Raw genomic sequence first — 25,943 nt, forward strand, 5'->3', positions numbered from 1 at the left:
TTTGGCTATAATGAATACTTTTGCTATGAACATTCCTGTATAAATTTTGTGTGGACATGTTTTCAATTTTCTTGAGTTATACAAACTTGAAGTAGAAACGCTTTCAAGAGAGATACTGAACACCCTTCTGCATGACAATTAGTTCCTGTAAATCTTCCTTTCAAAGGAAGCTGTAACCAGACAACAGAAACCTCTAAGCCCCCAACAACTCATACTAAGGCTAGTGAGATGACTGCCTTGAAGCAGAAAAGTCAGATGTGAATAACATCCTGAGAATGTGTCATGTGCCAGTTACCAGGCAGCCTCTTTACCAATGTGTCTGTTTCTTTGCCTATAATAACAATCATAGTAATAGCTAACATTTACTGAGCTATTACTCAATGTTAGCTTATTGTTACTCATTGTTAGCTATTATGATTATTATCGTATCATTAGATATAGAAAGGAACTGGAATTAACAGAGACTAAAATATAATGGCCTGGATGCCCCAGGGAGAGCTCCTATATTTTCGATAAGTTCTAGACTAACTGTCATTTCCCAGAAGTTAAGGAAGGGATGGAGATTGATTGCAGTGAAAAGGAACTATGTAGCAAACTCATGTTCTTTTACATAGATATTTGAGGCACAAGTTTTACAACTTTGTCTATATATTTCTTCAACTAGAAGAATTAAAAATAGTGGTCCCCACATATACACTGATGGCTACGATCATCATGGAAAGGTTAAATCATCTTCACTACGAGTTACTGAAGTAAATTATACACGGTAAGTACACAGAAAAATTATAGAAAAATACTTCAAAAAAAGAGTTGTGTCCTTGAAAGAACAAGTTTCAGTTACTAAGGACATTCCCTGATGTGGAATCCTGACAGTACTGACTAAACCAGGTTAGATATAATTGTTCTGGTGAGAGCAAGCAAGCATCCTACTCTTCCAAGATGCATGTAACAATGTTTATGGGTTATTCTTATGTGACTTGCTCATACTACAAAACTCACTAAGAAAAGGTAGCGTTCTTGTGCCGATGTGTTCCGAGCAGCTAGTTTGAGGATCTGTCCTTCTTTTATTAGTTCATTTGAAGGATTTACAATGTCTTCTTCTTCTCCCAACATTTCATAAATCTCTAAGAGTTTCTTTAGGTTCTCCTAGGAAATTAAAACAAAACACAGCAAGATCATATATAAGGAGGTTTCACCTTAGTTCCTTTAATCAATGACCTTAGCTAAAATATACATAATTCAGAAGGGATTGGAACTAAGCATAAATTTTGGTATAAAGTATGTCAGTTATGATCAGATTAAAACCTGGGAGAAGAGGGATAACACTAAACATTTTATAAACAATCTTTTTTGTTCACTTGTATCAATTCATTTGGGTCCAAACCTGTAGATAATATCAGGCTATATTATTGGCAATTATCTAACTAGAATATTCCCATTTCCTCTGGAAACCACTTACCATTTTTCTTATTGCACTATTAGAATGACTTGCTGCTGTAGATATAATTTCAAGTGATTCTAAATGGAAAAAAGGAAAAGTAAATACATTTTGTCTTTACTATGTTACTAGATAGCTAAATAATATACAGTACAATAAGAAGAAATCTGAGGCCGAAGATACACGATAAAAGCAGGGGGCAATTTGCATTTATAAGCTGGATACTTTCAAAAGTTCATTTGTAAGCAGATTATTTGGAACTTGAAGGGTATCGCCTCATTAAAAGTCATATACAGTGAGTAGGCTCTCAGGTACCTTTAATCGATAAGGGACCTTCAAAATAACAAACACCCTGACACTAGCTTGGTACAAGGAACTTTGTCAGGGGCTTTCATATATATTAGGTCAATTCATTCTTATGCAACCTTGAATGGAAAGTATATTAGCTTCATTTGGCAGATGAAAGAAGTAGAGAGTGATGTGACTTGGCTAAGGTCACAAATTATGATACTGAAGGGCTACATTAGAACCAAAGTCTTCTGACCCAAATTTCTACAACATTTCAGCAGTAGTAAGTATTTCACTAGTTTTATGAGCAAATTAACCACCAAGCATAATCATTTTTCCCTGCGAAAACACACTCACATTTCTAGTCTAGGTGAAAGGGAATTTTCTGATGCCAATGTTGATGGAGGGTTTTGTTGCTAGGGCAGGTGGTAGCGAGAGATGGGAATGGGAACTCTGATATGGGCAAGGTAGGAGCTTCGAGACTACTGGTGAAGAGATGTGGAAGCTAAGGCTTCCTGCTGGATTAACCTGAGGGAATGTTCTCAATCCTACATCACGTCCTGCTCTCTTCCTTTCTTTCCTCTCTTATGAATACTGGTTGGGTTAATTCTGTTACCACAACAGCCTCATTATTCTGAACCAACTTTTCTGTCCTCTTCGTTCTACTGCCGAACAAAATGCACTTTTGTTGCTTTCCCCTCTACTTTTAGGTCTCTAAAAGTACTTCTGTGATTTCCTTACAATTTTGGTGTAAGTAGTAATGGGAAACCAAAAAGAGTAATAAAATACCCTATTATGTTGCTGACTCTCTGATTTTTGACATAGCTACCTTAGCAGGAGTCAAAGTCTTTTGAGTATAGAAGAAGCAGAATTGTTATTTATATTTTAGAGAACTATCCTGATTTTGACAATTCTTTGCATTCCACATAGGATCCAAGGTAGAGGGAGACAAATTAAGATGGGCTGGGGCCACCACCCAAGAGACTAGTTTGAGAAGTAGCAATGGTGATCCAACCTCCAATCCTACCACTACTAAAACCAAGCACTCAGGCCCGGTGAGTGGAAAGTGGAGATGAAGTGGAAAGTGGAAGAAGACAAGTTAGGATAATTCTAAACTTTAGAGGAAGAAAGGGGAGATGAGAAGTTCCTGTGGTCACCAACTCACTTGGATGGTGGGAGAAACATCACAGATAGCCTAGTTCAGAAAAAGACCCAGTCTCTAAGACCAAACATTGTGTTTTGTGTTCATCTCTCAACAAGGTTCACTTATAACAGCAGACAAAAAATTATTAGAGAAAGTAGCAATGCTTTAAGATTGTACACCAGTATTGTTTGTACATGTTGATTACTAATCTAAGTTAAATTTTCTCTTCACAGTTAACTGATTTTTTTTTAAAGTACACAAGAAAACAAAATTCTTATTGAAACTCTTAAGCCCTAAAAAGTCTTCCATTATGATCTAATGTAGCACAGGAGTAGAGCAGGAAAAAAGTTTTCTCAGGGAAAATGTTAACTGACACTAAACAGCACCATTGCCTCTTCTGTCTTACAGTAGAGAAAGGTAGAGAGATATCACTTTGCTTAGGCTATTTTTACATAGTAAATATCATCTTAGTTTTCTTGGTATGTATCAACCTACCTAATTAACCAGCAGCACTAGTAATTCTGAATGGTTGTATTCTTCCTGTGAGAAGGTAATTGTGTATTGCTATTCCAGATGTCTCTAAGACTACAGTTTTATATTTCAGAGTTAATGATTAACGTGAAACCAGCATGAGAAATGTGATTTGCATTGCTCCAAGCCTATGATTTGGGCTCAAAAGTGCTTGCCTAATTGAGGTACTGATGATAATTTCCAGTGAGGTTATTTTCTGGCACCAATATTTTACTAAAGTGGCTATGAGACCTATCTCACTTTGAAATCACAAGTCTACTTGGCCACTAAATTATCCCAAAATGGAAAGCAGGGGTGGGGCCGGGGTGGGGGGAGTATTTACTTTTAGCATCATTCCAGTCCGGAGAACCAGGGGGCAATTTCCTTAGGTAGTCCTTAAGGAGCATCTCATACCGGGGAATCCGCTGAACAGGTTCTAGCATGTGATGCTGCAAAGTCAAGCTCCCACAGATCTTCTGTTTCTGTAATGAGAAAGGTTTTTAAAAACAGATTTAAAAATTAGGTTAGCCAGTCTAAAAAAGTTCAACGTAACACAGAATTTTCATTAAGGGGAGCATTTCACTACAAAGTGTGGTCTGTGCATCACCTGCATTAGATATACCTGGGATGCTATTAAAAATGGAAATTCTGAACCCCATCGCAATCTATGAAACCACAATTTTGAGGCCACAGCCTGGGCATATGCATAAAAACGCCTCCAATTCTTCCATTAAAGTTTGAGGACCACCAATCTAGTGTTAAGAACAGAAAGAAAAATCAAGCAGAATTTAAGCAAGAAATTTCCAGATTGATGACATCCACTTCAATTAGTCACTACAAGGGTTTGTCAGGTCCCATTATTAAATCATACTCCAGAGATTTTCAAAAGAAGCATCTATTCAATGAGGTTCACTAAGTAGCACCGCATTAAATGACTCTGGACTCAGCAGAAACTATTTCAAAATAAGGCTACCATAAATGTCATTTCCTTTTAACTTAAAAGACTCCACATGTAGAAAAGTGACAAGATGAGAAAATTTTAATTTTTCATTAGGTCATGGCATTCTTTTCCATTAGAAACCAAACTCTAAACAGATCTCCTTTGCTTAGGGCAAAACTGAGTCTATAGAACATGCTTTCAGTAAGCTGTCAACATGGAAGGAGATAAAAAAGATTACTTGAAAAATAAGGTGTGTTCTTGTTCGTATTAAACAAAGAAGAAACCCTCTTACTATATTTATTGATGATCATGATCAGGGCACTGCAGGGTAAAAAATGTTGTATTAAGACATGATGTTTGCATTCAAAGCAAACAAGAAACTAAAAGCTTCATAGAGAATGGAATATTTACACATAAACTCAGGTGAGGTCAGGCTTTGGGCAGGGAAATGAGGAATACCAGATAAGTGCAGGAAGAGGGACCTTGGAGAACAGGCCCAAGACAGTGGGGCATGAAGCATGTTTAGTGAAAGGGGGCAGTTGAGTCCTGTTCGGAAATAAGATATTTACAGGGAAATAGGGGATAAGGAAGAAAATGTAATCTGGGGCAATAATGTCAAGCTGGGTTTAGATTTACTTCATCTAATGCAGGTTTTCATGCAGGGGAGTGATATCATTAGATATGACAGCTATTAAGATTAACCTACAGCAATGTGGCTTTAGGCAGATGTCAGGAAACTAGTTTGGAAGTTATTGTAGACCAGAAGAAAAGTAAAAAGAGCCTGAAATTAGCATGGAAGCTGAGGGTTTAATGGCTTTCCTTAATAAAATGTAAGATATTAATATTATAAGTTTAGTTATTACATTTGATTTTCTCCAGCAAGCCTATGGTATATATATACACACATGCATATATATGCATATATATATATATATATATCTCCAGGAAAATATTACTGATCCCCCAATTTTTTTTTTGATCCCCAAATTTTTACATGAAGAAACTGGCTCAGAAAAGTTAGGGGAGTTTTCTAAGGTCAAGTGGCTCTAAGTGGCAGACTAGAATCCTAAACTAGATTAGTTGATTCTCAATCTACCATTCCTTTCACAACTCCATCCTTTCTTCATAACATGGAGAAGACAGATGTTGCTGAGATAGTTTTAATATTTGATGAAACAACGATAAAAAATGACCACCATCGTGTAGTGAGCACTTACTATGCAACAAGCTCCATGCTAAGTCCCTTGAAAATATTATCTAACAGGCAAATGAACACATACAGAGAATGAGGAAAAGTGACAAATCAAAGATAAAGCCAAGTGGTCAAATTCTGGTGAATAAAAGAATATTGGTGCTATGTGATAAATCCAATCACATAACCACAAGCTACTCTATGCAAGGCACAAAAGGTCAAGTGGAAAAAATGTTTGTAAGCTAAAGACAGGAATGGAACATGTTGACTTTGTATTGACAACAAGATGTTCATACAGAATTGTGTAGCCAGCACTCAGCACTTTGTAACTGGAGTTCAGGGGTAGAGGAATACACTAGAAATAATGACTCTATAAGCATCTATATGACATGATGGTTAAAGGCTTGGGAAACTATGACAACATTGAGACTGTGGAGAGAAAGAAGACTATGAAGGGCAAAAACCTTGTATTCTGCCCACATTTCAATATTAACAAAAGGGGTTAGTGAAAGAACCAAAGAAGGAGCCAGTGTTCAGAAAGGTAGATGAGTGCTTAATCATGAGAGAAAAGAGATGTTCAATAAAAGGAGTGAAGGGGAAGAGCAGGACTTTTGGCTATGGCTGAGTGAGGAGACTGGCAAAATCCTCCCTTTAAAAAGCGACTTTATAATGAGAACCTACTATAGCACTGGGAACTCTACTCAATGCTCCATGGTGACTTAAACGGGAAGGAAATCCAAAAAAGAGGGGATATATGTATACCTATAGCTGATTCACTTTGCTGCACAGTAGAAACTAACACAATGTTGTAAAGCAACTATATTCCAATAAAAATTAAAAAAAAATAAAAAGCAGCTTTAAAGCTGGATAAAATTGATTTTAACAACAACAGCAATCATTTCAGCACTTTGGAAATTGACCAAAGGCACAAAACAATCTGAAAAGTGTTTCTCTTAAAAACTGCTGAACTTTGGGTAAGAACAGTAAGAAGCTGTGGTATTCTGGCCTGGGGCTGCACCTCCTCCACTCCCAGCTCAGTCACTGTGAAGATTCTGCAAGGGTGGGGCAGGCTGGGAGGACTGGCAGTTTCTCTGCTGAAGCTGAAGAGGGCTCATTCGATTTACAGCGGTGAACCATATGCCCAGCAGCACCGTCAGTGGAAGTGATGGTCTCTGAGGTGGGCAAGTGGGGAAGACCAATGACTTTAATAGCCTGAAGCTGTGTTGTGGTCAGACAATCATTTCCTTGGCTGAGGCTGTGTGAATAACCAGCAGAGACAGAAGAGAGCCCAAGCCAGCAACCTCCTGGCCACTCTGAGGTTGTGGAGATGCAGACAGAAGATACAGATAGGAGATGGGAAAGGGCCACAAGGACTTTGGAAATGGCCCGATCTTTAAATAAGTGTGTGTCCCTCCACACACAAGTATAGGGCCATCAGCAGAGGAGAGAAGCTAACTGGATCTAGGTAGTTAAGTACCTGTGTTTAACAACTGTTTGATCTTTAACCTACTCAGATATAGAGGCAACCCCTATAAAGCCAAGATCACATACAAACACAAGAACATTCAACAAAAAACTGAATAGAGACATTAGTGGCTGCATACCAGAGGAGAGATAAAGTTCATAGATTTAGTCTAAGCAAGTTAATAAACAAACACAAAAACAAAAGTAACAGCAGCCACTCTCAGTAGGGAAAATCCAAATCTAGAGTTCCCACAAAATAGGTTATCTAAGATGTCCAGGGCTTCCCTGGTGGTGCAGTGGTTAAGAATCTGCCTGTCAATGCAGGGGACACAGGTTTGAGCCCCGGTCCGGGAAGATCCCACATGCCGCGGAGCAACTAAGCCCATGCAACACAACTACTGAAGCCCGCGCGCCGAGAGCCCGTGCTCTGCAACAAGAGAAGGCAGCACAATGAGAAGCCCACGCACCTCAACGAAGAGTAGCTCCCGCTCGCCACAACTAGAGAAAGCCCATGCACAACAACAGACTCAACGCAGCCAAAAATTAAAAAATAAACAAACAAATAAATAATAATGTCCAACATTCAGCAAAAACAAAAAGAGATATTCAAATAAACAGTGAAGTATTAACATACACTGAAGAAAAAAGGCAGTCAAATAAAATTGTCTCTGAGTGAACTTAGATATTGGATATAGCAAAGATTTCAACATAGCTATTATATGTATGTTCAAAGAAATAAAGGTAATCATATCTGAAGAACATGAAAAGTATAACAACAATACATGCATACATAGCAATTTTCAAGGAGGAATCAGACAGTATAAAAAAGAACCAAATGAAAATTCTGGAGTTGAAAAGTACAATAACTGAAATGAAAAATTCACCTCAGAGACTCAACAGAAGAAACAAGATGGCAGAAGAATCAATGAACTTGAAGGAATATTAATTGAAATTATACAGTGTAAAGAACAAAGAGAAAAAAGGAAGAAAATTGAACAGGTCTCAGAAACTCACATAATGCGACTTCCTTGGTGGAGCAGTGGTTAAGAATCTGCCTGCCAATGCAGGGGACACGGGTTCAAGCCCTGGTCCGGGAAGACCCCACATGCCGTGGAGCAACTAAGCCCGTGTGCCACAACTACTGAGCCTGTGCTCTAGAACCCACAAGCCACAACTACTGAGCTCACGCACTGAAGCCTGCTACTGAAGCCTGCGTGCCTAGAGTCCATGTTCCACAACAAGAGAAGCCACCACAATGAGAAGCTGGCGCACCTCAACAAAGAGTAGCTCCCGCTCGCCACAACTGGAGAAAGCCTGTGCACAGCAACGAAGACGCAGTGCAGCCAAAAATTAATTAATTAATTAATTAATTTAAAAAAGAAAGAAACTTGGGTAATAAAAATATGAAATTCAAAGAAACAATGGCTGAAAACTTCTCAGACTGATTTAAAAAAATCTACACAACCAAGAAGCTCAATCTACTCTAAGCAGAATAAATACAAAAACGATCCACATCATTTTCAAACTGCTAAAAGCCAAAAACAAAGAGAAAACTTTGAAAGCAGCAAGAGAAAAGCGATTCATTACATACAGGGGACTGTCAATACAATTAAGGGCTAACTTCTCATCTGACACAAGGGAGGACAGAAAACAGTGAAATGACATTCAAATTGCTGAAAGAAAAAAGCTATCAGCCAAGAATTCTGTGTCTAGCAATGCTATCATTCAATAGTGAAGAAAAAAATATTTTCCAAATAAACAAAGCCCAAGAAAATTCATTGCTATTCACTCTGCCTCACAAGAAACACATCATTTTCATGCTGAAAGGAACTTATTCCAGAAATGGTAAATATATGGGTTAAAAACATATTTGTAGGGCTTCCCTGGTGGCACAATTGTTGAGAGTCCGCCTGCCGATGCAGGGGACACGGGTTCATACCCCGGTCTGGGAAGATCCCACATGCTGCAGAGCGGCTGGGCCCGTGAGCCATGGCCGCTGAGCCTGCGCGTCCGGGGGAGGCCACAACACTGAGAGGCCCGTGCATAGCAAAAAAAAACCCCCAAAAAACATATTTGTAGATATTTTTCTTGTTTCAAATTGAAGAATAGTTGATTTACAATGTTGTGTTAGTTTCTGGTGTACAGCAAAGTGATTCAGTTATACATATATATTCTCTGTCCATATTCTTTTCTACTATGGTTTATCACAGGATATTGAATATATTTCCTGGTGCTATACAGTAGGACCTTGTTGCTTATCTATTTTACATATAGTAGTTTGTATCTGCTAATCCCAAACTCCTAATTTATCCCTCCCGCACCCCGCTTTCCTCTTTGGTAACCATAAGCTTGTTTTCTATGTCTTTGAGTCTGTTTCTGTTTCATAAATAAGTTCATTTGAGTCATATTTTAGATTCCACACATAAGTGATGTCATATGGTATTTGTCTTTCTCTTTCTGACTTACTTCACTTAGTATGATAATCTCTAGGTCCATCCACGTTGCTACAAATGACATTATTTCATTCACTTTTATGGCTGAGTAGTATTCCACTGTATATATATACTACATCCTCTTTATCCATTCAACTGTCGATGGAGATTTAAGTTGCTTCTGTGTCTTGGCTATTGTAAATAGTGCTGCTATGAACATTGGGGTGCATGTTGTATCTTTTCGAATTAGAGTTTTCTCTGGATATATGTCCAGGAGTGGGATTGCTGGATCATATGGTTACTCTAAGTTTTTTAAGGAACCTCCATACTATTCTCCATAGTGGCTGCACCAATTTACATTCCCACCAACAGTGTTGGAGGGTTCCCTTTTTTCCACATCCTCTCCAGCATTTATTTGTAGACTTTTAAATGATGGCCATTCTGACTGGTGTGAGATGATACCTCACTGTAATTTTGACTTGCATTTCTCTAATAATTAGTGATGTTGATCATCTTTTTATGTGCCTTTTGGCCATCTGTATGTCTTCTTTGGAGAAATGTCTATTTAGGTCATCTGCCCATTTCTTGACTGGGTTGTTTGTTTTTTTGTTATGAGTTGTATGAGCCATTTGTATATTTTGGAAATTAAGCCCTTGTTGGTTGTACCACTTGCAAATATTTTCTCCTAGTCCATAGGCTGTCTCTTCGTTTTGCTTAGTTTCCTTTGCTGTGCAAAAGCTTCTAGGTTTGACTAGGTTCCATTTGTTTATTTTTGCTTTTATTTTTATTGCCTCAGGAGACTGACCTAGGAAAACATTGGTACAATTTCTGTCAGACAATGTTTTGCTATATTCTCTTCTAGTTTTATGGTGTCATGTCTTATATTTAAGTCTTTAAGCCACTTTGAATTTATTTTTGTGTATGGTGGGAGGGTATGTTCTAACTTCATTGATTTACATGCAGCTGTTCAGGTTTCCCAACACCAATTGCTGAAGAGACTGTTTTTTCTCCATTGTATATTTTTGTCTCCTTTGTCGAAGATTAACTGACCATAGGTGTGTGGGTTTATTTCTGGGCTCTCTATTCTGTTCCACTGATCCACATGTCTGTTTTTATACCAATATCACAGTGTTTTGATTATTGTGGCTTTATAGTATTGTCTGAAGTCTCGGAGGGTTATGCCCCCAGCTTTGTTCTTTTTCCTCAGGATTGCTTTGGCAATTCTGGGTCTTTTATGGTTCCATATAAATTTTAGGATTATTTGTTCTAGCTCTGTAAAAAGTGTCATGGGTATTTTGATAGGGATTGTATTAAACCTGTAGATTACTTCTGGTAGTATGGCTGTTTTAACAATATTAATTCTTCCAATCCAAGAGCATGGGATAGTTTTCCATTTCTTTGAATCATCTTCAATTTCCTTTATCAATGTTTTATAATTCTCAGAATATAAGTCTTTTACCTCCTTTGTCAGGTTTTATTCCTAAGTATTTTTTTGGGGGGGGGGCTGCAATTTTAAAAGGGATTATTTTTTTACTCTCCCTTCTTGATATTCCATTATTAGTGTAAAGAAATGCAACAGATTTATGTATGTTAATCTTGTATCCTGCTATGTTGCTGAATTCATTTATCAGTTTCTAGTAGTTTCTGTGTGGAGTCTTTAAGGGTTTTCTATATACAGTATCATGTCATCTGCATATAATGACAATTGTACCACTTCTCTTCCAATTTAGATACCTTTTATTTCTTTTTTCTTGTCTGATTGCTGTGGCTAGGACTTCCCAATACTATGTTGAATAGAAGTGGTGAGAATGGGCATCATTGTCTTGCTCCAGATTTTAGTGGGAAGGCTTTCAAGCTATTCACCATTGAGTGTTATGCTGGCTGTGGGTATTTCATAAATAGTTTTTATTATGCTGAGATATGTTCCTTCAATACCCATTTTGGTAAGAGTTTTTATCATGAATGGATGTTGCATTTTATCAAATGCTTTTTCTGCATCTATTGAGATGATCACGTGGTTTTTGTCTTTTCTTTTGTTGATGTTGTCAGCATCACATTGATCTGCGTATAGATATTTTTTAATATTCTCTTAACTTCTTTAGAAGACATAAAATTGTACAAAACAGTAATCATATCACTATATTAGTGAGTTTAAAAAACATATAAAAATATTTATGTAACACAGGGGCTTCCCTGGTGGCGCAGTGGTTGGGAGTCTGCCTGACAATGCAGGGGACACAGGTTCGAGCCCTGGTGCAGGAAGATCCCACATGCCATGGAGCAGCTGGGCCTGGTGCCACAACTGCTGAGCTGGCACTCTAGAGCCCGCGAGCCACAACTACTGAAGCCTGTGCTCCTGAAGTCCATGCTCTGCAACAGTAGAAGTCACCACAATGAGAAGCCCACGCACCTCAACGAAGAGTTGCCCCCGCTCACCACAACAAGAGAAAGCCCGTGCACAGCAACAAAGACCCAATGCAGCCAAAAATAAATAAATAAATTTGTAAAAAATAAATATATATATATATTTATGTAACACAAAAGAAGTCAAGGAGCAAAAGAATCCCCACCCAGGGGCTTCCCTGGTGGCACAGTGGTTGAGAATCTGCCTGCTAATGCAGGGGACACTGGTTCAAGCCCTGGTCCGGGAAGATCGCACATGCCACGGAGCAACTAGGCCCGTGAGCCACAACTACTGAGCCTGCGCTCCGCAACAAGAGAGGCCACGATAGTGAGAGGCCCGCGCACCGCGATGAAGAGTGGCCCCCGCTTGCCACAACTAGAGAAAGCCCTTGCACAGAAACGAAGACCCAACACAGCAAAAATAAATTAATAAATTCCTACCCCCAACATCTTAAAAAAAAAAAAAAGAATCCCCACCCAAATAACCTTATGTGATCTAAAGAATTCCTTTTCAATATTTAAACTTCAGCAAAGAAGAAATGATTAACAATTTTGACTAGAGAATCAAACAGAAATTACTATGATATTATTAAAATGTATTATCCAGGTTTGATGAAATTTTAAGTCAGGACACATATATAAAATGACCAAAAAAACACCCCAAAATGAAATAAAACAGAATACAGTTGATCCTTGAACATGGGTTTGAACTGCACAGGTCAACTTATATGCACATTTTTTTTTTCAGTAAATGCGTACTACGGTACTAATCCATGGTTGATTGAATCCATGAGGCATAACCACAGATATGGAGGGCTGACAGTAAAGTTATACCGGGATTTTCAAACACATAGGGGATCAGCACCCATAACCCTTACGTTGTTCAAGGATCAACTGTAATTATGTTTCTAAAATGTCAGGGTTTATAGCAATCATTCTTTATATTCATTTATAGTCATTCCAACATCTCAACCTCTGAAAGCAAGCAAGAGAGACACAGAGCTGAATGGGAACTTACTTTGTAAATTAATGTGGACCCTGATAAAGCCAGACTTTCCTTGCCTCAAAAGCAAATGGAGAATTCACTGTTCAGTATATTGCACGTGCTCAATAAATATTTTAACTTTGCAGAGATGATTTCTGCATAATTCAGACCAGAATGGAATTTGGCCAGGTGTCTCAAATCTCTCAATCTAAATTTTAAATCTAGAAGACCTTATGATCTGTACAGAAAAAGTAATTATAGCCTTGAACAAAAGAGTCCTATTACCTGAATTTCTTCAATTGTTGATTTGAACTGGGGAATACGCTCTGTCATGTTTTTAACCAATTCCATTGCGTTATCAAATCCCTTCACATATTCTCCATACATCTTAAGGAATGGGGCCAATTTCTGAAGGATGTCACCAATTCTAGGGGTAGTTTCCCTGTATAAAACATAGAAACAAGTTGTTAAGACTTCTTATAGAATGAGTGAATTAACAGGACTCCAAATGAAGTAATCACTTTCTACATGTACCCTGCGCTTTGTCAGATCCACTTTGCTGTGAGATTGAGAGAAAGCGAAAAAGCACCTTTTTACAGGGAGTTTAGGAATAACACAGTAAAGAGAGATGCTTTACTCTTGGAAATCTTGAAGCTCCAGATTACCCATAATATCTTGTCTCCACTAATCAAACTATAGCTTGGAAAGGAGAGATGAAACCTTTTTCAACTAAAGACAAAAATGTACCACAAGGTCTTTCAGTGATCTTTAACATAAAAACTTTGTGTAAATGTTTGTTTACAGCTCTGTGTAGCATTATTATTTCAAGTTAACAGCTGAATAACACAGCTTCTAGTATGACTGCCTTAGATATATTATTTGCTATCTATGCCTCTTACCATTCTTGCATTCTTTTCTCCAGCTCTGGCAATAGGAATTTACTATGGAAGGCATTTATTGATGAAATATTAGAAAAGATTTTATTCACCATCTCTGCTGGAAATGAGCCTCGATTTGCTTCTTCCAGTAGTTTGCAATAAAATACCTGAATAAGAGAATTAATGCAAACATTACTTCAAAGTTATTGGTTAAGCATCTAGCACTGTGCTAAGGCATATAGTGGGCTCTTAGTAACTTTTTGTTGAATAAATGGAAAAGTTCGTGATTCAAGAAATCAATCATTTTTGAAATGTAGGAGTGAGTATATGCTTTAAGAAGAACCAGGAATTAGAATTAGGAAGCTTTGACTCTAACCTAGGCTATGCCTCTATCTGTGGGATGTTCATCTTTTCTGTTCCAGAGAATTTCCAGTTGAGGGTAACAGGATTTACCCTTCCTATCCATAGGTAGAGTTAAAAGATGGAAAACTATACAGATACATAATAACTGTGGTATTTTCCACTCCTCTTTATATTTTGATTGACTTCTATGGCACATATTACATATTGCCCTTTATTATAATTTGTTGGCATGTGTCTCATTTTCCCTATTAAAACTGTACACTCCTTGGGGAGGTACAACATTGTGATTTACTTCTCACAGTAGAAAAGGTGCTTAAAAAATACGTGGTCAATGCATGAACAAAAGAGTATTTCAGTTCTCACATGTTTTCCTGCTTTAGTAAATAATAATGCATGGTAACTTAAAACTCAGAAATGAGGATAAAAAGATCTTCTCTTGTACATAATAACAGGTATCTTAAAGACAGTAAAAAAAAATTTTGCAGTCTTAGCTCTACTCTAGTAGGGCTACTATACCTCTTAATTGCCATTCTGTTAAATGTAGGCAGAAGGAGGTCTGTTCTTTCATAATGTCCAGATGGTTGTTTATTTTCTAAACTCACCTCCATTGCATTTTCTTGAGAGGCAAAAAGAATACCAAATTATGTCCTTAGAGACTCCAATAGGATATTTTAGTAATTATGATTAAATTCTAAAAGGTCAGCAACAGTGGCTGACAACATAATATGGATGAAAAAAAAGAAAGAAAGAAAAAAGTGCAACTTGGTAAGTGGAAAAAACACATTTCCACTATGGGAATACCTAAAAGTTTCAGGTCTGTAATCACCATGAGGAGAAACATTGTTTCAAAGGCACAAACCAACATGAATTGATTGACTTATGGCGAAATTCTTTGGAAAGTGAGTATCTGAGTCACAAACACATTATCTCAGAGAACACAAGTCTTAATCCGGACCCTTAAGGCTCAACCTAACAGGCATGTAGTCTGCTCTAGGAACTGATAAAAAGGTGTGCCCAGGATGGCCTGCTCCCACGAAGTTCCATTTTTCCAACTGCAGTAGCGGGACATCTTCTTGCAACTAATTTACTCAAAGTTGGCAACTTTATCTTTTAATAAGAGGAGTCTGTATCAGCAGACAATCTACCAATTATCTTGATCTTTTATCACTGAAACAGGATTAAGAGGCCATCATGTTTAACAGTTATTCTTAATGATGCATTTTCAAACTTTCTTTGCAAATGTATATTTGAGATGATTCACAAGCATCTACCATGATGAAAGTACAAAATGTTATTCACATATTCAACAAATATTTACACCTGGCACTGTTTTGAACGTTTTATGCAAGGCCGAACAAGCGAACTCTCAAAATTCCTTCTGGCCCTATGACTGAAGGAATTCAGATCATTTACAACAGCAAGTGAGACAAGAATCAGTGATGTATTCATGTCAGCATCAGAATCTCCTATTTACTAACACAGCCTTCAGGATCACAATAAGTGGGCAAGAAACAGAGTAGTGTTTAGGATTGAAAGACACAGATAAATGCATTTTGCGACTCCTACAGAGAGTCCTTCAATCTGTTTTTTATGAATTATGAAAACTTTATACCTAATGAATTCACTGACAGAGCTGAAAATGTTAGAGATCTCCTTGAGGAAGTAGCTTTCACTTGCCAAAAATGGCTAGGTCCTTCTTGCAGTTTCTAAAACACTTAAATTACTAAGTTAAAATGATGTATAATGCCAAAAAATAAAATACTGAAAGGGAAAATATTACCTGATCTAAGAGGTCAAGTCGGCTGACGTAAGCTCTTTCTGTAAGCAAAAGTTCATTGGCTATTTTGTGAAGTTTTTGCTCATTAGTCTCCTGAAAACAGAACAGATATTCACATATCAGGAAATAAAGCTTGGACAGTATTTCTCAAGTAATAAATATTATCAAATGGTTTCATCAAGGACTTCCCTGGTGGCGCAGTGGTTAAGAATCCGACTGCCCGTGCAGGGGACACGGGTTCTAGCCCTGGTCCGGGAAGATCCCACATGCCACAGAGCAACTAAGCCTGTGTGCCACAACTACTGAGCCCGCGTGTCACAACTACTGAAGCCCGTGCACCTAGAGCCTGTGCTCTGCAACAAGAGAAGCCACCACAATGAGAAGCCCGGGCACCGCAATGAAGAGTAGCCCTCACTCACAGCAACTAGAGAAAGCCCACTTGTAGCAATGAAGACCCAATGCAGCCAAAATCAAGCAAATAAATAAATAAATAAAATTTTTAAAAAACTGATTAAAAAAAATGGTTTCATCAAAAGTTTTCCTAAGCTTCTCAGGTACCCAATTCCTTTCAGTCATCAAGGAACATCCAACCAGAAATGAACAAAATTAGAAATCAGCTAGATTTAATCTATGATAACTTCTTTGATCTCTGTATCAATTAACACTATCTTCCACCTTTTCTTTGAAACTTCTTTTATCTTTTTTACTTCCCAGACACTATACTTTCCTCATTTTCCCCCTACCTCTCTCAGGCTACTCTTTGGACATGTTTTTATCACTCTCTCAAAGATCTTGTTTAATTATTAGCTCTATGCACAGAACTTTTTACCTTAAAAAAACTTTTTATTATGGAAAATTTCAATCATATATAGAAGTAAAGAAAATAGTAAAACAAACCCCCATGTGTCCATCACCAAGATCCAACATCAATTCATTGTTAATCTTTCACCTTTGCTCGCACCCACCTCCCTCTATCTATATTACTTTTAATTAAATCTAGACTTTAATATTTCTTCAGTTTATATTTACTTAACTCTTAAATATCTTTGTATAACCTTGCTAGTGCCATGAGGACAGGAACATTTTTTCGTTGTTAACTGCTCCATCTCTTGTATCTACTGCAGTGCTTCAATAAAACACTGGCACTCAATAAAATATCACTGAATGAATGAATGAGAAGCAGTCTCACATGACTAACTATTGCTGGACATTTATTACCACTTTGACATGTTGTCAATCTAAGACCAAACTCATCATTTCTGTAAAATCTCCATTCTACCACCACCTTCCAACCTTACCATCCTAGCAATGGTTCCATCCCTTTCCAGTTAGCTGACTTAAATTACTTTAAGCTTAGTTCCCTACCACAAAATCCAGTCAGCCACCAACTCCTATTCATGGCATTTTGTCTTTAGCATCCATCTTTTAAGCTCTCATCACTGCCACCCTGTTTTGCTCATACCTTATCTTAAGCCCAGGCCAATCAATAGTTAGTTGCCCAATTAACTGATTCCATTATTTTTTTTGGCTCTAACCCACCTTGAATACTATTGTATGAGGAATTTTTCTAAAACTCTGCTCTGGGGACTTCCCTTGTGGCACAGCAGTGGTTAAGAATCCACCTGCCAATGCAGGGGACACAGGGTCGATCCCTGGTCCAGGAAGATCCCACGTGCTGCGGAGCAACTAAGCCTGTGCACCACAACTACTGAGCCTGCGCTCTAGAGCCCCCAAGCCACAACTACTGAAGCAAGCATGCCTAGAGCCTGTGCTCCGTAAGGAAGAGTAGCCCCTGCTCGCCACAACTAGAGAAAGCCTGCACACAGCAACGAAGACCCAATGCAGCCAAAAAATAAATAAATAAAATTAAAAAACAAAACAAAACAAAAACTCTGCTCTGCTCACCTAATGATAATTCCCATAGGAAAAACCAAAATTCTTCAATAGTCCTCTTCTCACTGACAGGAAAAAATCCAGACTCTGCGTACTATCCAGAGTTGTTTCTACCTAGTTACTTTACTGAAATACTTTTCTCATTCTAGGAGACTATGAAATATAGTAAGAGTTTAGTAAAAACTTTAGTATCAAAGCAGACAAAAGTGTACTTTAAACCAGTGTCTGATTTGTGTAAATGCTACATTTTAAACTATGTATAAAATGCTATTAAGTTGTATAAATGCTTCATTGTGTTAAACACATATGACATCTATTTTATGCTTTAGATGCAATATATGTTCTAACGTGGTAAGTTACCACGTTGCTTCTTACAGAACTGAGGTATTTTTATGTGAAGTCTTTAAGTAATATAATACGTTTAAATAATTTGTGGTCTCAGAAACACTGAAATAAGAACTATGTAGTAATCGGGACTTCCCTGGTGGTCCAGTGGTTAAGACTCCTCGATCTCATTGCAGAGGGCCCAGGTTTGATCCCTGGTTAGGGAACTAGATCCCGCATGCCACAATTAAGAGCCTACATGCTGCAACTAAAAGATCCCGCATGCAGCAACGAAGATCCCGTGTGCCACAACTAAGACCCGGCGCAGCCAAATAAATATTTTAAAAGAAACAACTATGTAGTAGTCAAATTCCATAATTAGTCAAAGTTTTGGTTTAACTTAAACTCAGAGTAAAGTACTAGCATTGCTGCTTGCCTACCTGGCATCCCTTCCCCGCTATCTCTTAATGGTATCCAGATTTGGTTAGTGTGTCTACCCAACTACTATGTAGCCCTTCCTTTGGGGAAACTGACCTTATCCACAGATCAAAAGGGGAGCCCTGAATGGTGTTGCAATCAGGAGTATACAGCGATAGGTTCAGGGGCCAATGAGACACGAGGGAATATGCACTGGCAGCTTTGGAAAAGGAGGCTCCCTAGTCTTAAGGAAGAACCATAAAAAAAGAGATCTCTCTTTGCTGCTCCACGTAAATGAGGGTACATGTAGTCTTGAGTGCTATAAGCAGCCATCCCATAACCACAGAGATGAAGCCAATAAACTTCCTTATTGTTTAAGCCAGGTCGAGTAATATTGGTGTTATTTGTAGCATCCTGATTAATATAAAAAACTTAAATACTAAGAAACATATGTAGTATATTCCATGAAACTGATAAACTTTCAAGAAATTTTTAGACAATCACTATTTATAGAGAAGAAAGTAAAATACTTAATGAACTAAAAATGTGACTTTCAAAGATGTAATTAAGTGTAATAAGTAAATACATAAGAATTACATCAACATTTCAGAAAAAGTGATATGCTGTTCTACACACTCACAGGAAATACTGACCTGCACCAACACTACAGCCATTTGTTTTGGTTTTTTAAGCCAGATTTACTGAGGTGAAATTTACAATTAGTAAAAGTCACCCTTTTGGTGAATAGTTCTAGGAGTTTTGATGAATGGTTACAAGCATGTCACCACCACCACAATCAAGATACAGAACATTTCTATCGAAACTTTTCTTAGGTCTCTGCAGTCAACCCCACTCCTCTTCCACCACCAGCTCCTAGTAATTGTTGATCTGGCTTGTTCCAGAGTGTCATGTAAATGGAATCACACAGCATGTGCCTTTTGAGTCTTGCTTTATCAAAATGCATTTGAGGTAGATCCAAGTTGTTATTAGTAGTTCATTCTTTTCAAGCCCTTCATTTTATTCTAATAGTGGAGATATCTTTTTGACCCACTATACTCTTTTGTATATTCTAATTCTAGTTCTAGCTAATACCTTTAAAGAAAACAATCCAGCAGAATTTGTGCCATGATAAAATAATACATCTTTTGTAAGTCAGAGAATTCATTAAACAACAAGTCATAATGTCTATTATTGCTATGCAATGAAGTCACCCCTGAGGTCTTCCATATCCTACGAGATCTTAAATAGGAAGCTTCTAAGAAACAATCTTTTTGCTGATCGCAAATTATACTTTAGCTGAACGTGGCAAATTGTGGGTATCCTGTTCATATTTTGCAAAATCCAAGGGTATGCCAGCAGTTATTAGTAAAAGCTCTATTTCTTCCACACAGATGGTCTTCTAACATTAGGTCCCTGACCTTGCCAAAGTCAACACAAAGTAAACTTGCTGACATATGGTTTAATCACTCACATATAAGGTTTGTGAAAAGTTACTAGGGATTTTGTGGTGGAAGTGAGGACATCACAGACTCATGGAGCCTTTCTTTAGGTTAATCACAACAATAATAGCATCACCATAATAAGAACAGCTAACAATTATTCACTCATTGCTTGTTATATGCCAGACTGTTAAAAGTATTTTACACAGATTGACTGGTCCTTACAACAAGTCTATAAAATGGGTACCATTATTATTCCTATTTTATAGGTAGTATACACACACAACAAAACAAAATTCCAGAGCTTAAAAAAAAACATCCAAGGCTCAAAGAGGCCAGGAAACTTGCCCAAGGTCACACAGAACCCAAATGAATCAGATTTTATTCACATAAGAGAGTATGTGATTTTTGAGTAACTCTTCAGTAAATAGTTGGCTCTCACTCTAACCCTTCTTTGCAACAAAAAACAAGATTGTATTAAGTGCCTACAAGTGAACAGACTAACAAAATACCAACTATCCACTTAAAAATGGAATGTGCATTTTAATTTATATACTGATTATTTTTCCAACATAAATTTTATCTAAAGCAGACTTTTTAGCATTTAGTAATAATTATCAGGTATAAAAAATTCAGTCATATTTGATGTAACAATATGATGGCTTCCAAATTTTAAAAAACTAGTTTAGTTTCTGAAACTTAACTATAATGTACAGGGTCAATTACTCTATCAGACTTATACTTAAATAATGCACAAAGTAGTTTTAAAGCTGCTGGTACCTTGGGGCTGTAGCCTGATATTTTTTAAAATAGCACTTTACTAAGAAGTCATTTATTTTTGTGATTCTTTGGAAAACAATAATGGTTACACAATACTGATTTGATGAGTAATCCCATTGGATTCTTTTGCAGCTGAATACACAGGCTTGACTTTTCAAAATAATTATAAATATGCTATTTAAAAAGTATCTTACTTTTGATATTCCTCTATAAAATAAAGGGATTGGTTTTCTTTCTTTTTTTACCTGCAAATATATACTCTATTGAAAGCTGATTCTCAGAGTATTGCCTCAAACAAAAATACACTAGAGTATACCTAAACTATCAGAACTGAGAAAGTAAGATACACTCCTCTTACACTAATAGACTATACAATTTATTTTCCCCTGCTCCTCTCTGCTTATGCATTCCTAGGCTATTACTGTGTACCTTTACACCTCTGAGAATCTTTTCGTAGAGATCTGCTCCATTTTCACTTGGGTTAGGGTCAGCCTAGTTATTAGTCACTGTACCCACTGGCACATGAAGCGTTGCAGTGTCAGTTCTGCCTCCTTCCTTGCAGATGTCACCAGCTCCTGCAGGTCTTTTCAGACCTTTTGGCATGACTCTTCCATATGGCAGGAGCCAGGACAAAGAGCAGCTCTCAGAGTTCATTAACTGGATAGGCAGAAAATGCTTGCGTGGAGCCAGCAATTCACTCTTCAGAATCTTAGTGCCATACGCCCTGCACATGTCTCAAAACCCCAAGCAGGGGAGTAGATATTTTGAAAAGAATTTCACAAATGCCAGTGAGTAACTGTTTCCTGAAAGATGCTTTAAGGGCAGAATCTTAAACTGTTTAAAAAGGAATCAGATATTGATACTATGGCTTTATAACTCTTCAATACATGTTCTCATGTGATTTCATTTTAAGCAGGAAGTTTTTCCCCTAAAAACACTGAATCAAAACTACTAAAAGTTCTTATAGCCTTTTCCATATGTATATTTATAACATATTCCATATGTTATATTTAAAATAATATCTATATAAATTATCATGTTTTATAGGACCAGAACAGATGTTTCTTGCTCGTGCGGAATTTCTATCCAAATCTGTCATCAGTTAACTGTATTCTACCATGCAGAAAGAAGATGTGGTTTTGTATAGGTATGTGTCTCTGCATTCCCTAAAGTCCATTCTCTCATAGCAAGATGAGTCAACTTAGCAAATAAACACTTGATTTTGTACCACAATTCATGAGATGCATCAACATTTTGATATGTCATTTTTTAATGTATTTACAGACATCAAAATCTTCAGTGTGGTTCCAGGTGATAATTAAAAATTAGATCACAATGATATTTAAATATCACATAATTAGTCCATCATCTCAAAACACAACTTAAAATCTTTAATTTTGTGTTAGACACCTTCATTCCAGTATTCTTTCTCAGTATACTGAAGAACAAGGTAATCAAGGGAAGTTATATCATAAGTGAGTGCCAGGGGCAACTCCCACTATTTATTGGCACTATTCTACGTTCTTCACATGAATTATCTAATGTAACCCTCTTAATACTCCCATGAAGCAGGTAGCGTTATCCCCTCATTTTATAGACGAGGAAGCTGTGTCCTAGCGAGGCTAGGTAATCTGCCCAAAGTCACACAGCTAGTAAGTGACTAAGCTAGGATTCAATGCAGGTCTGTGAAAACAAAGTTCGTACTCTGCTACCACCTTTTAACTAAGAGAACTCCCCCTGGATCTGGGGAACAAGAAAATGAAAAGGTAAGGGAACAAAACACAGATTTTGTGTTCTATTAAGATCATGCAATAATGCCATAAGTAAGGTCACATGGTCTCAGGGAAGAGTTGTAATCAGGAAGAAATTTATCACCAGGTTCACATTACAAGAAAAAGAGAATGCCCACTATGACATGCAGGCATTATTCCTTTCCCTGCTGCATAATATAGTGTCACAAGCATAAAGAGTCTGGTACTTTAACATGATCCTTCAGGAAGCTTTGGGAGCAAAATCCAAGCCTAATTGTGACCAGCACCAATATTTTTCAAATCTATGTCCTCTATATTGTTTACCCAATTCGAAAGAGGAGAAGAGGCAAGTGAGAGCTTTTAATCTGAAGGTTTAAATTACATCCTTTTAAGAGAGGGTGGGGAGGAGGGAGAAAGAGCCTGCACCGAGAGGGACAGTTTGGTTACTTGCACAAGATCAGACAGGAAGTGACAGCAAAGAGAGAAGAACTTTGCTCTTCTTACACCCAATTTAGTGTATATTAGACTAAACTGTCCTTTGGGTTTAGCAGAAATTAAAGATCAGACACCGAGAAAATGTAATATATACTCACAATCAATAACTGAATTAAACTATCCCAAGCCTAGGCAGAATATCAAAGTAATAAGGTCACATAAATATTTCTGGTGATGATTCCCCAGAGTTAAAACTTTGTACACAGTAGTGAGTGCCTCACATGGCATGAGGCATGCAAACTTATCTCTGTGTATCCTGTAAGGGAGCACCTTAGTTTAAAATAGAACTGAGAGAGAGGGGCTGGGATTTTCAGCAAGTAAGCTATGTTGAATTTTGGTCTATTAAGGGACATCTCAGGTCATGAATCTATTCATCTAGATTTACAAATGAGGAAACAGGATTTTTATTTTATGTTTTATTTAACAAACAGCTCACATTGTTTCAAGGCACTGTTCTATGTACTTTACAACTATTTAATGATTCTATGCCTTGTAAAAATGTTATGAGGTAGGTAATATTACCTCCATTTTATAGATGAGGAAACTGAGATACAGAGATGTTTAAGTGACCTGCTCAAGGCCACGTAGCTGGTAAGTAGCTGAGCTGGGATTCAAACATAGAGAGTCTGGTTCTTGAGTCTATCTTCCTGACCACCAGGTTATGCTGTATCACTCTGTTTTGTTTTTGTTTTTTTTTACGCTACATACAACAACCACTGTGTTTTCAAGATCTGACCTTTCCTTTTCTCTCACACCCATACTGAATCTTTGTGTACCCTGTGACCTCCAGGCACCTGACTTTCCAGACTCTGCCTGAGTTCTCCATTTTTGCTAACAACAGGTAATTCATCCTCTCAGCCACGCTCCAAACCTTGGCTTTATCTTTGAGCTCTCCTTTCCCCTTTACCCCATGATACCGTAAGTAATGGTCATTTATTTATCTTAATCCTCCTTCTCGACTAGTAGTTTCCTCTTTGAATTTACTGCAGTGACTTGAACACAGTATATATAGATTCACTGTATTTAATCTGAATACCCAGGTTTACTGAGCTACTTAGCTATAATGTCCCAGTAAAGGCCTAGGTCTCCGGGTTAACTTCTAGTTCCACATTCTAAATGATGACCATCCTCACAAGCTCACCAATACCCCCCCATCCCCCACTCTCTCAACCCCAGTGGTTCTCATGATACTGCTCTCTCTTCTTCTTTCCCCTCTCAGACAAATCTCTATGTTCCCCTTTCGATTATGCTTGTGCTCTCTAGGGCTCAGTTCTTGGCCTTCTTCTGGTTCCTACACATTCTATTTTGGCAATATTAATCACATGCTTATGTACATCCTTTTACATTCCTACCCTCTTTCCTGAGCTCCAGGTCCATACTTCATCTGCCTATTTAATATCTCTAAATGGATGTCTTGCAGGTGCCATAAACTGAGTAGCATAAAAGTAACCTAATCAGCAACTCTACTCCCTCCCCTCATTCCAAACACAATCACTTTCCTTCTTGTCTGTCATCTCAACCAAGGCCTGCAGAGTTATACTGAAGTGCCGTGTCTGAGATCACATAGCTGGGAAATAATGGGGCTGGGACTGGAACTCATCTCTTAATTCTAAAGCTTTCATCCTTAACCAATAACCCATAATGTCTCCAGAATATTCCATTTTTGTTTTAGGTATCTTTACCTGGACATCCCACAAGTCCTTTAAATACATTATGTCTAAATCTAATTAATTTTTTTGCCCTCCAAATATGTTGTTCTTTCTATTCTCTTGTAGTTCAGTAAATGGTACACCGTCTGCCTCTTCATCCAAGCTCGGAGTTGAACATGACTCATTCTCTACATCCAGTCACGCAGTTCTCAGAAATCTCTCTCCCTTGTCCTAACCCTCTGCTTCGTCCAGGACCTCTTCCTTTCACACCTGGACTACAACAGTTGCTTACTAACCATGTTCCCTGCACCATCTGTTTTTCCTTTCATCTGAGTCATTTTTCTAAAACCCACAGATGTATAATCATGTCACTTCCATGCTTTAATTAAATGCCTCTTAGGCCAGATAGTATTAGGCTTATGGAAAGTTTGAAATAACATGGGAAAATACCTATGTTTAATCCTACAAAACAGGATGCAGAATGACTGTACATTATGCTACTGACATATATTTTTTTTAAATATCAGCTGAGAAAAACAAGCTGGAATGTTAGATATCAAAGCATTTTTCTCTGGGTGGTGGAACTATGAGTGATTTTGTATTCTCTACGCTTTGCTGCATTTTCTTGATTTTCTATAAGGATTATTAATTTTTATTCAGACTTTTAAAAATCTTTAAAAAAAGGTCTCCATTGTTTTCAGGGGAAAAAGTCCAGCTTAGGCACACAAACCCACTGCAATTTATCCTTAGCTTACATTTTCTTTTTAAGCCTATCCTTCTACTCCCACACTCATTTCACTAGCCCTTCTGGCCTCTATTATGAGGCCAGAAAACCCCTAAGCATGGCAGCTACCCTCTTGTCTCTACTTCTCACACCTGCTCTCCGCCTAGATGCACTCATCTTCCCTACCTCCGTGTTCCTGCCTATTCTGGACCACCAGCACCTCCCACTCCTCCTTCAAGCCCAATTCTGCTGCTTCTCAGCAGTCTGCCCCTCACCAGCATTCCTCCAGGCACAGCAGTTTTCTCATCTGTGTTTCCCAAGCCCTTTTTGCAACATATCATGCTGATTTACTTATGTCTTTCTCCCCTCAGCAGACTGAGGCTTTGTGGAAAGGGCTTGCCTTGTTCATTTCTGTTTCCAGCACCAAGGAGAGTGAGCCTGCATACTGAATTTTTAAAGTGAACAATAGGTTGTTTTATTCAGGTGCAGGCTCTCTGAAGCACACTTTTTCTCATTTCTTTCTTATATCTTTCCAACATACTAAACGGAGTCACCACAACATAAAGAAGTTTCTGGGGCTTCCCTGGTGGCGCAGTGGTTGAGAGTCCGCCTGCCAATGCAGGGGACGTGGGTTCATGCCCCAGTCCGGGAAGATCC

The 25,943-nt window shown here is 37.8% G+C and overlaps 1 protein-coding gene across 12 annotated transcripts in view; it reads right to left on the minus strand.

Moving 5' to 3' along the window:
- Positions 1-25,943, minus strand: part of FGD4 (FYVE, RhoGEF and PH domain containing 4) — a 211,515-nt gene that overhangs the window by 30,374 nt on the left and 155,198 nt on the right. For 11 of the 12 annotated variants that reach the window (XM_032644475.1, XM_032644474.1, XM_032644473.1 and 8 more), the window contains 6 exons: positions 15,818-15,907; positions 13,696-13,841; positions 13,082-13,238; positions 3,724-3,862; positions 1,460-1,518; positions 1,000-1,146 (listed from right to left, as the gene is read on the minus strand). In XM_032644475.1, the coding sequence (XP_032500366.1) occupies positions 1,000-1,146; positions 1,460-1,518; positions 3,724-3,862; positions 13,082-13,238; positions 13,696-13,841; positions 15,818-15,907 (738 nt within the window). Of the gene's footprint in view, positions 1-999; positions 1,147-1,459; positions 1,519-3,723; positions 3,863-13,081; positions 13,239-13,695; positions 13,842-15,817; positions 15,908-25,943 lie in introns of those variants that run through there. The other variant, XM_032644485.1, reaches the window with a different exon arrangement.

This window comes from Phocoena sinus, chromosome 10, assembly GCF_008692025.1.
Source record: "Phocoena sinus isolate mPhoSin1 chromosome 10, mPhoSin1.pri, whole genome shotgun sequence".
Classification (NCBI taxonomy): domain Eukaryota; kingdom Metazoa; phylum Chordata; class Mammalia; order Artiodactyla; family Phocoenidae; genus Phocoena; species Phocoena sinus.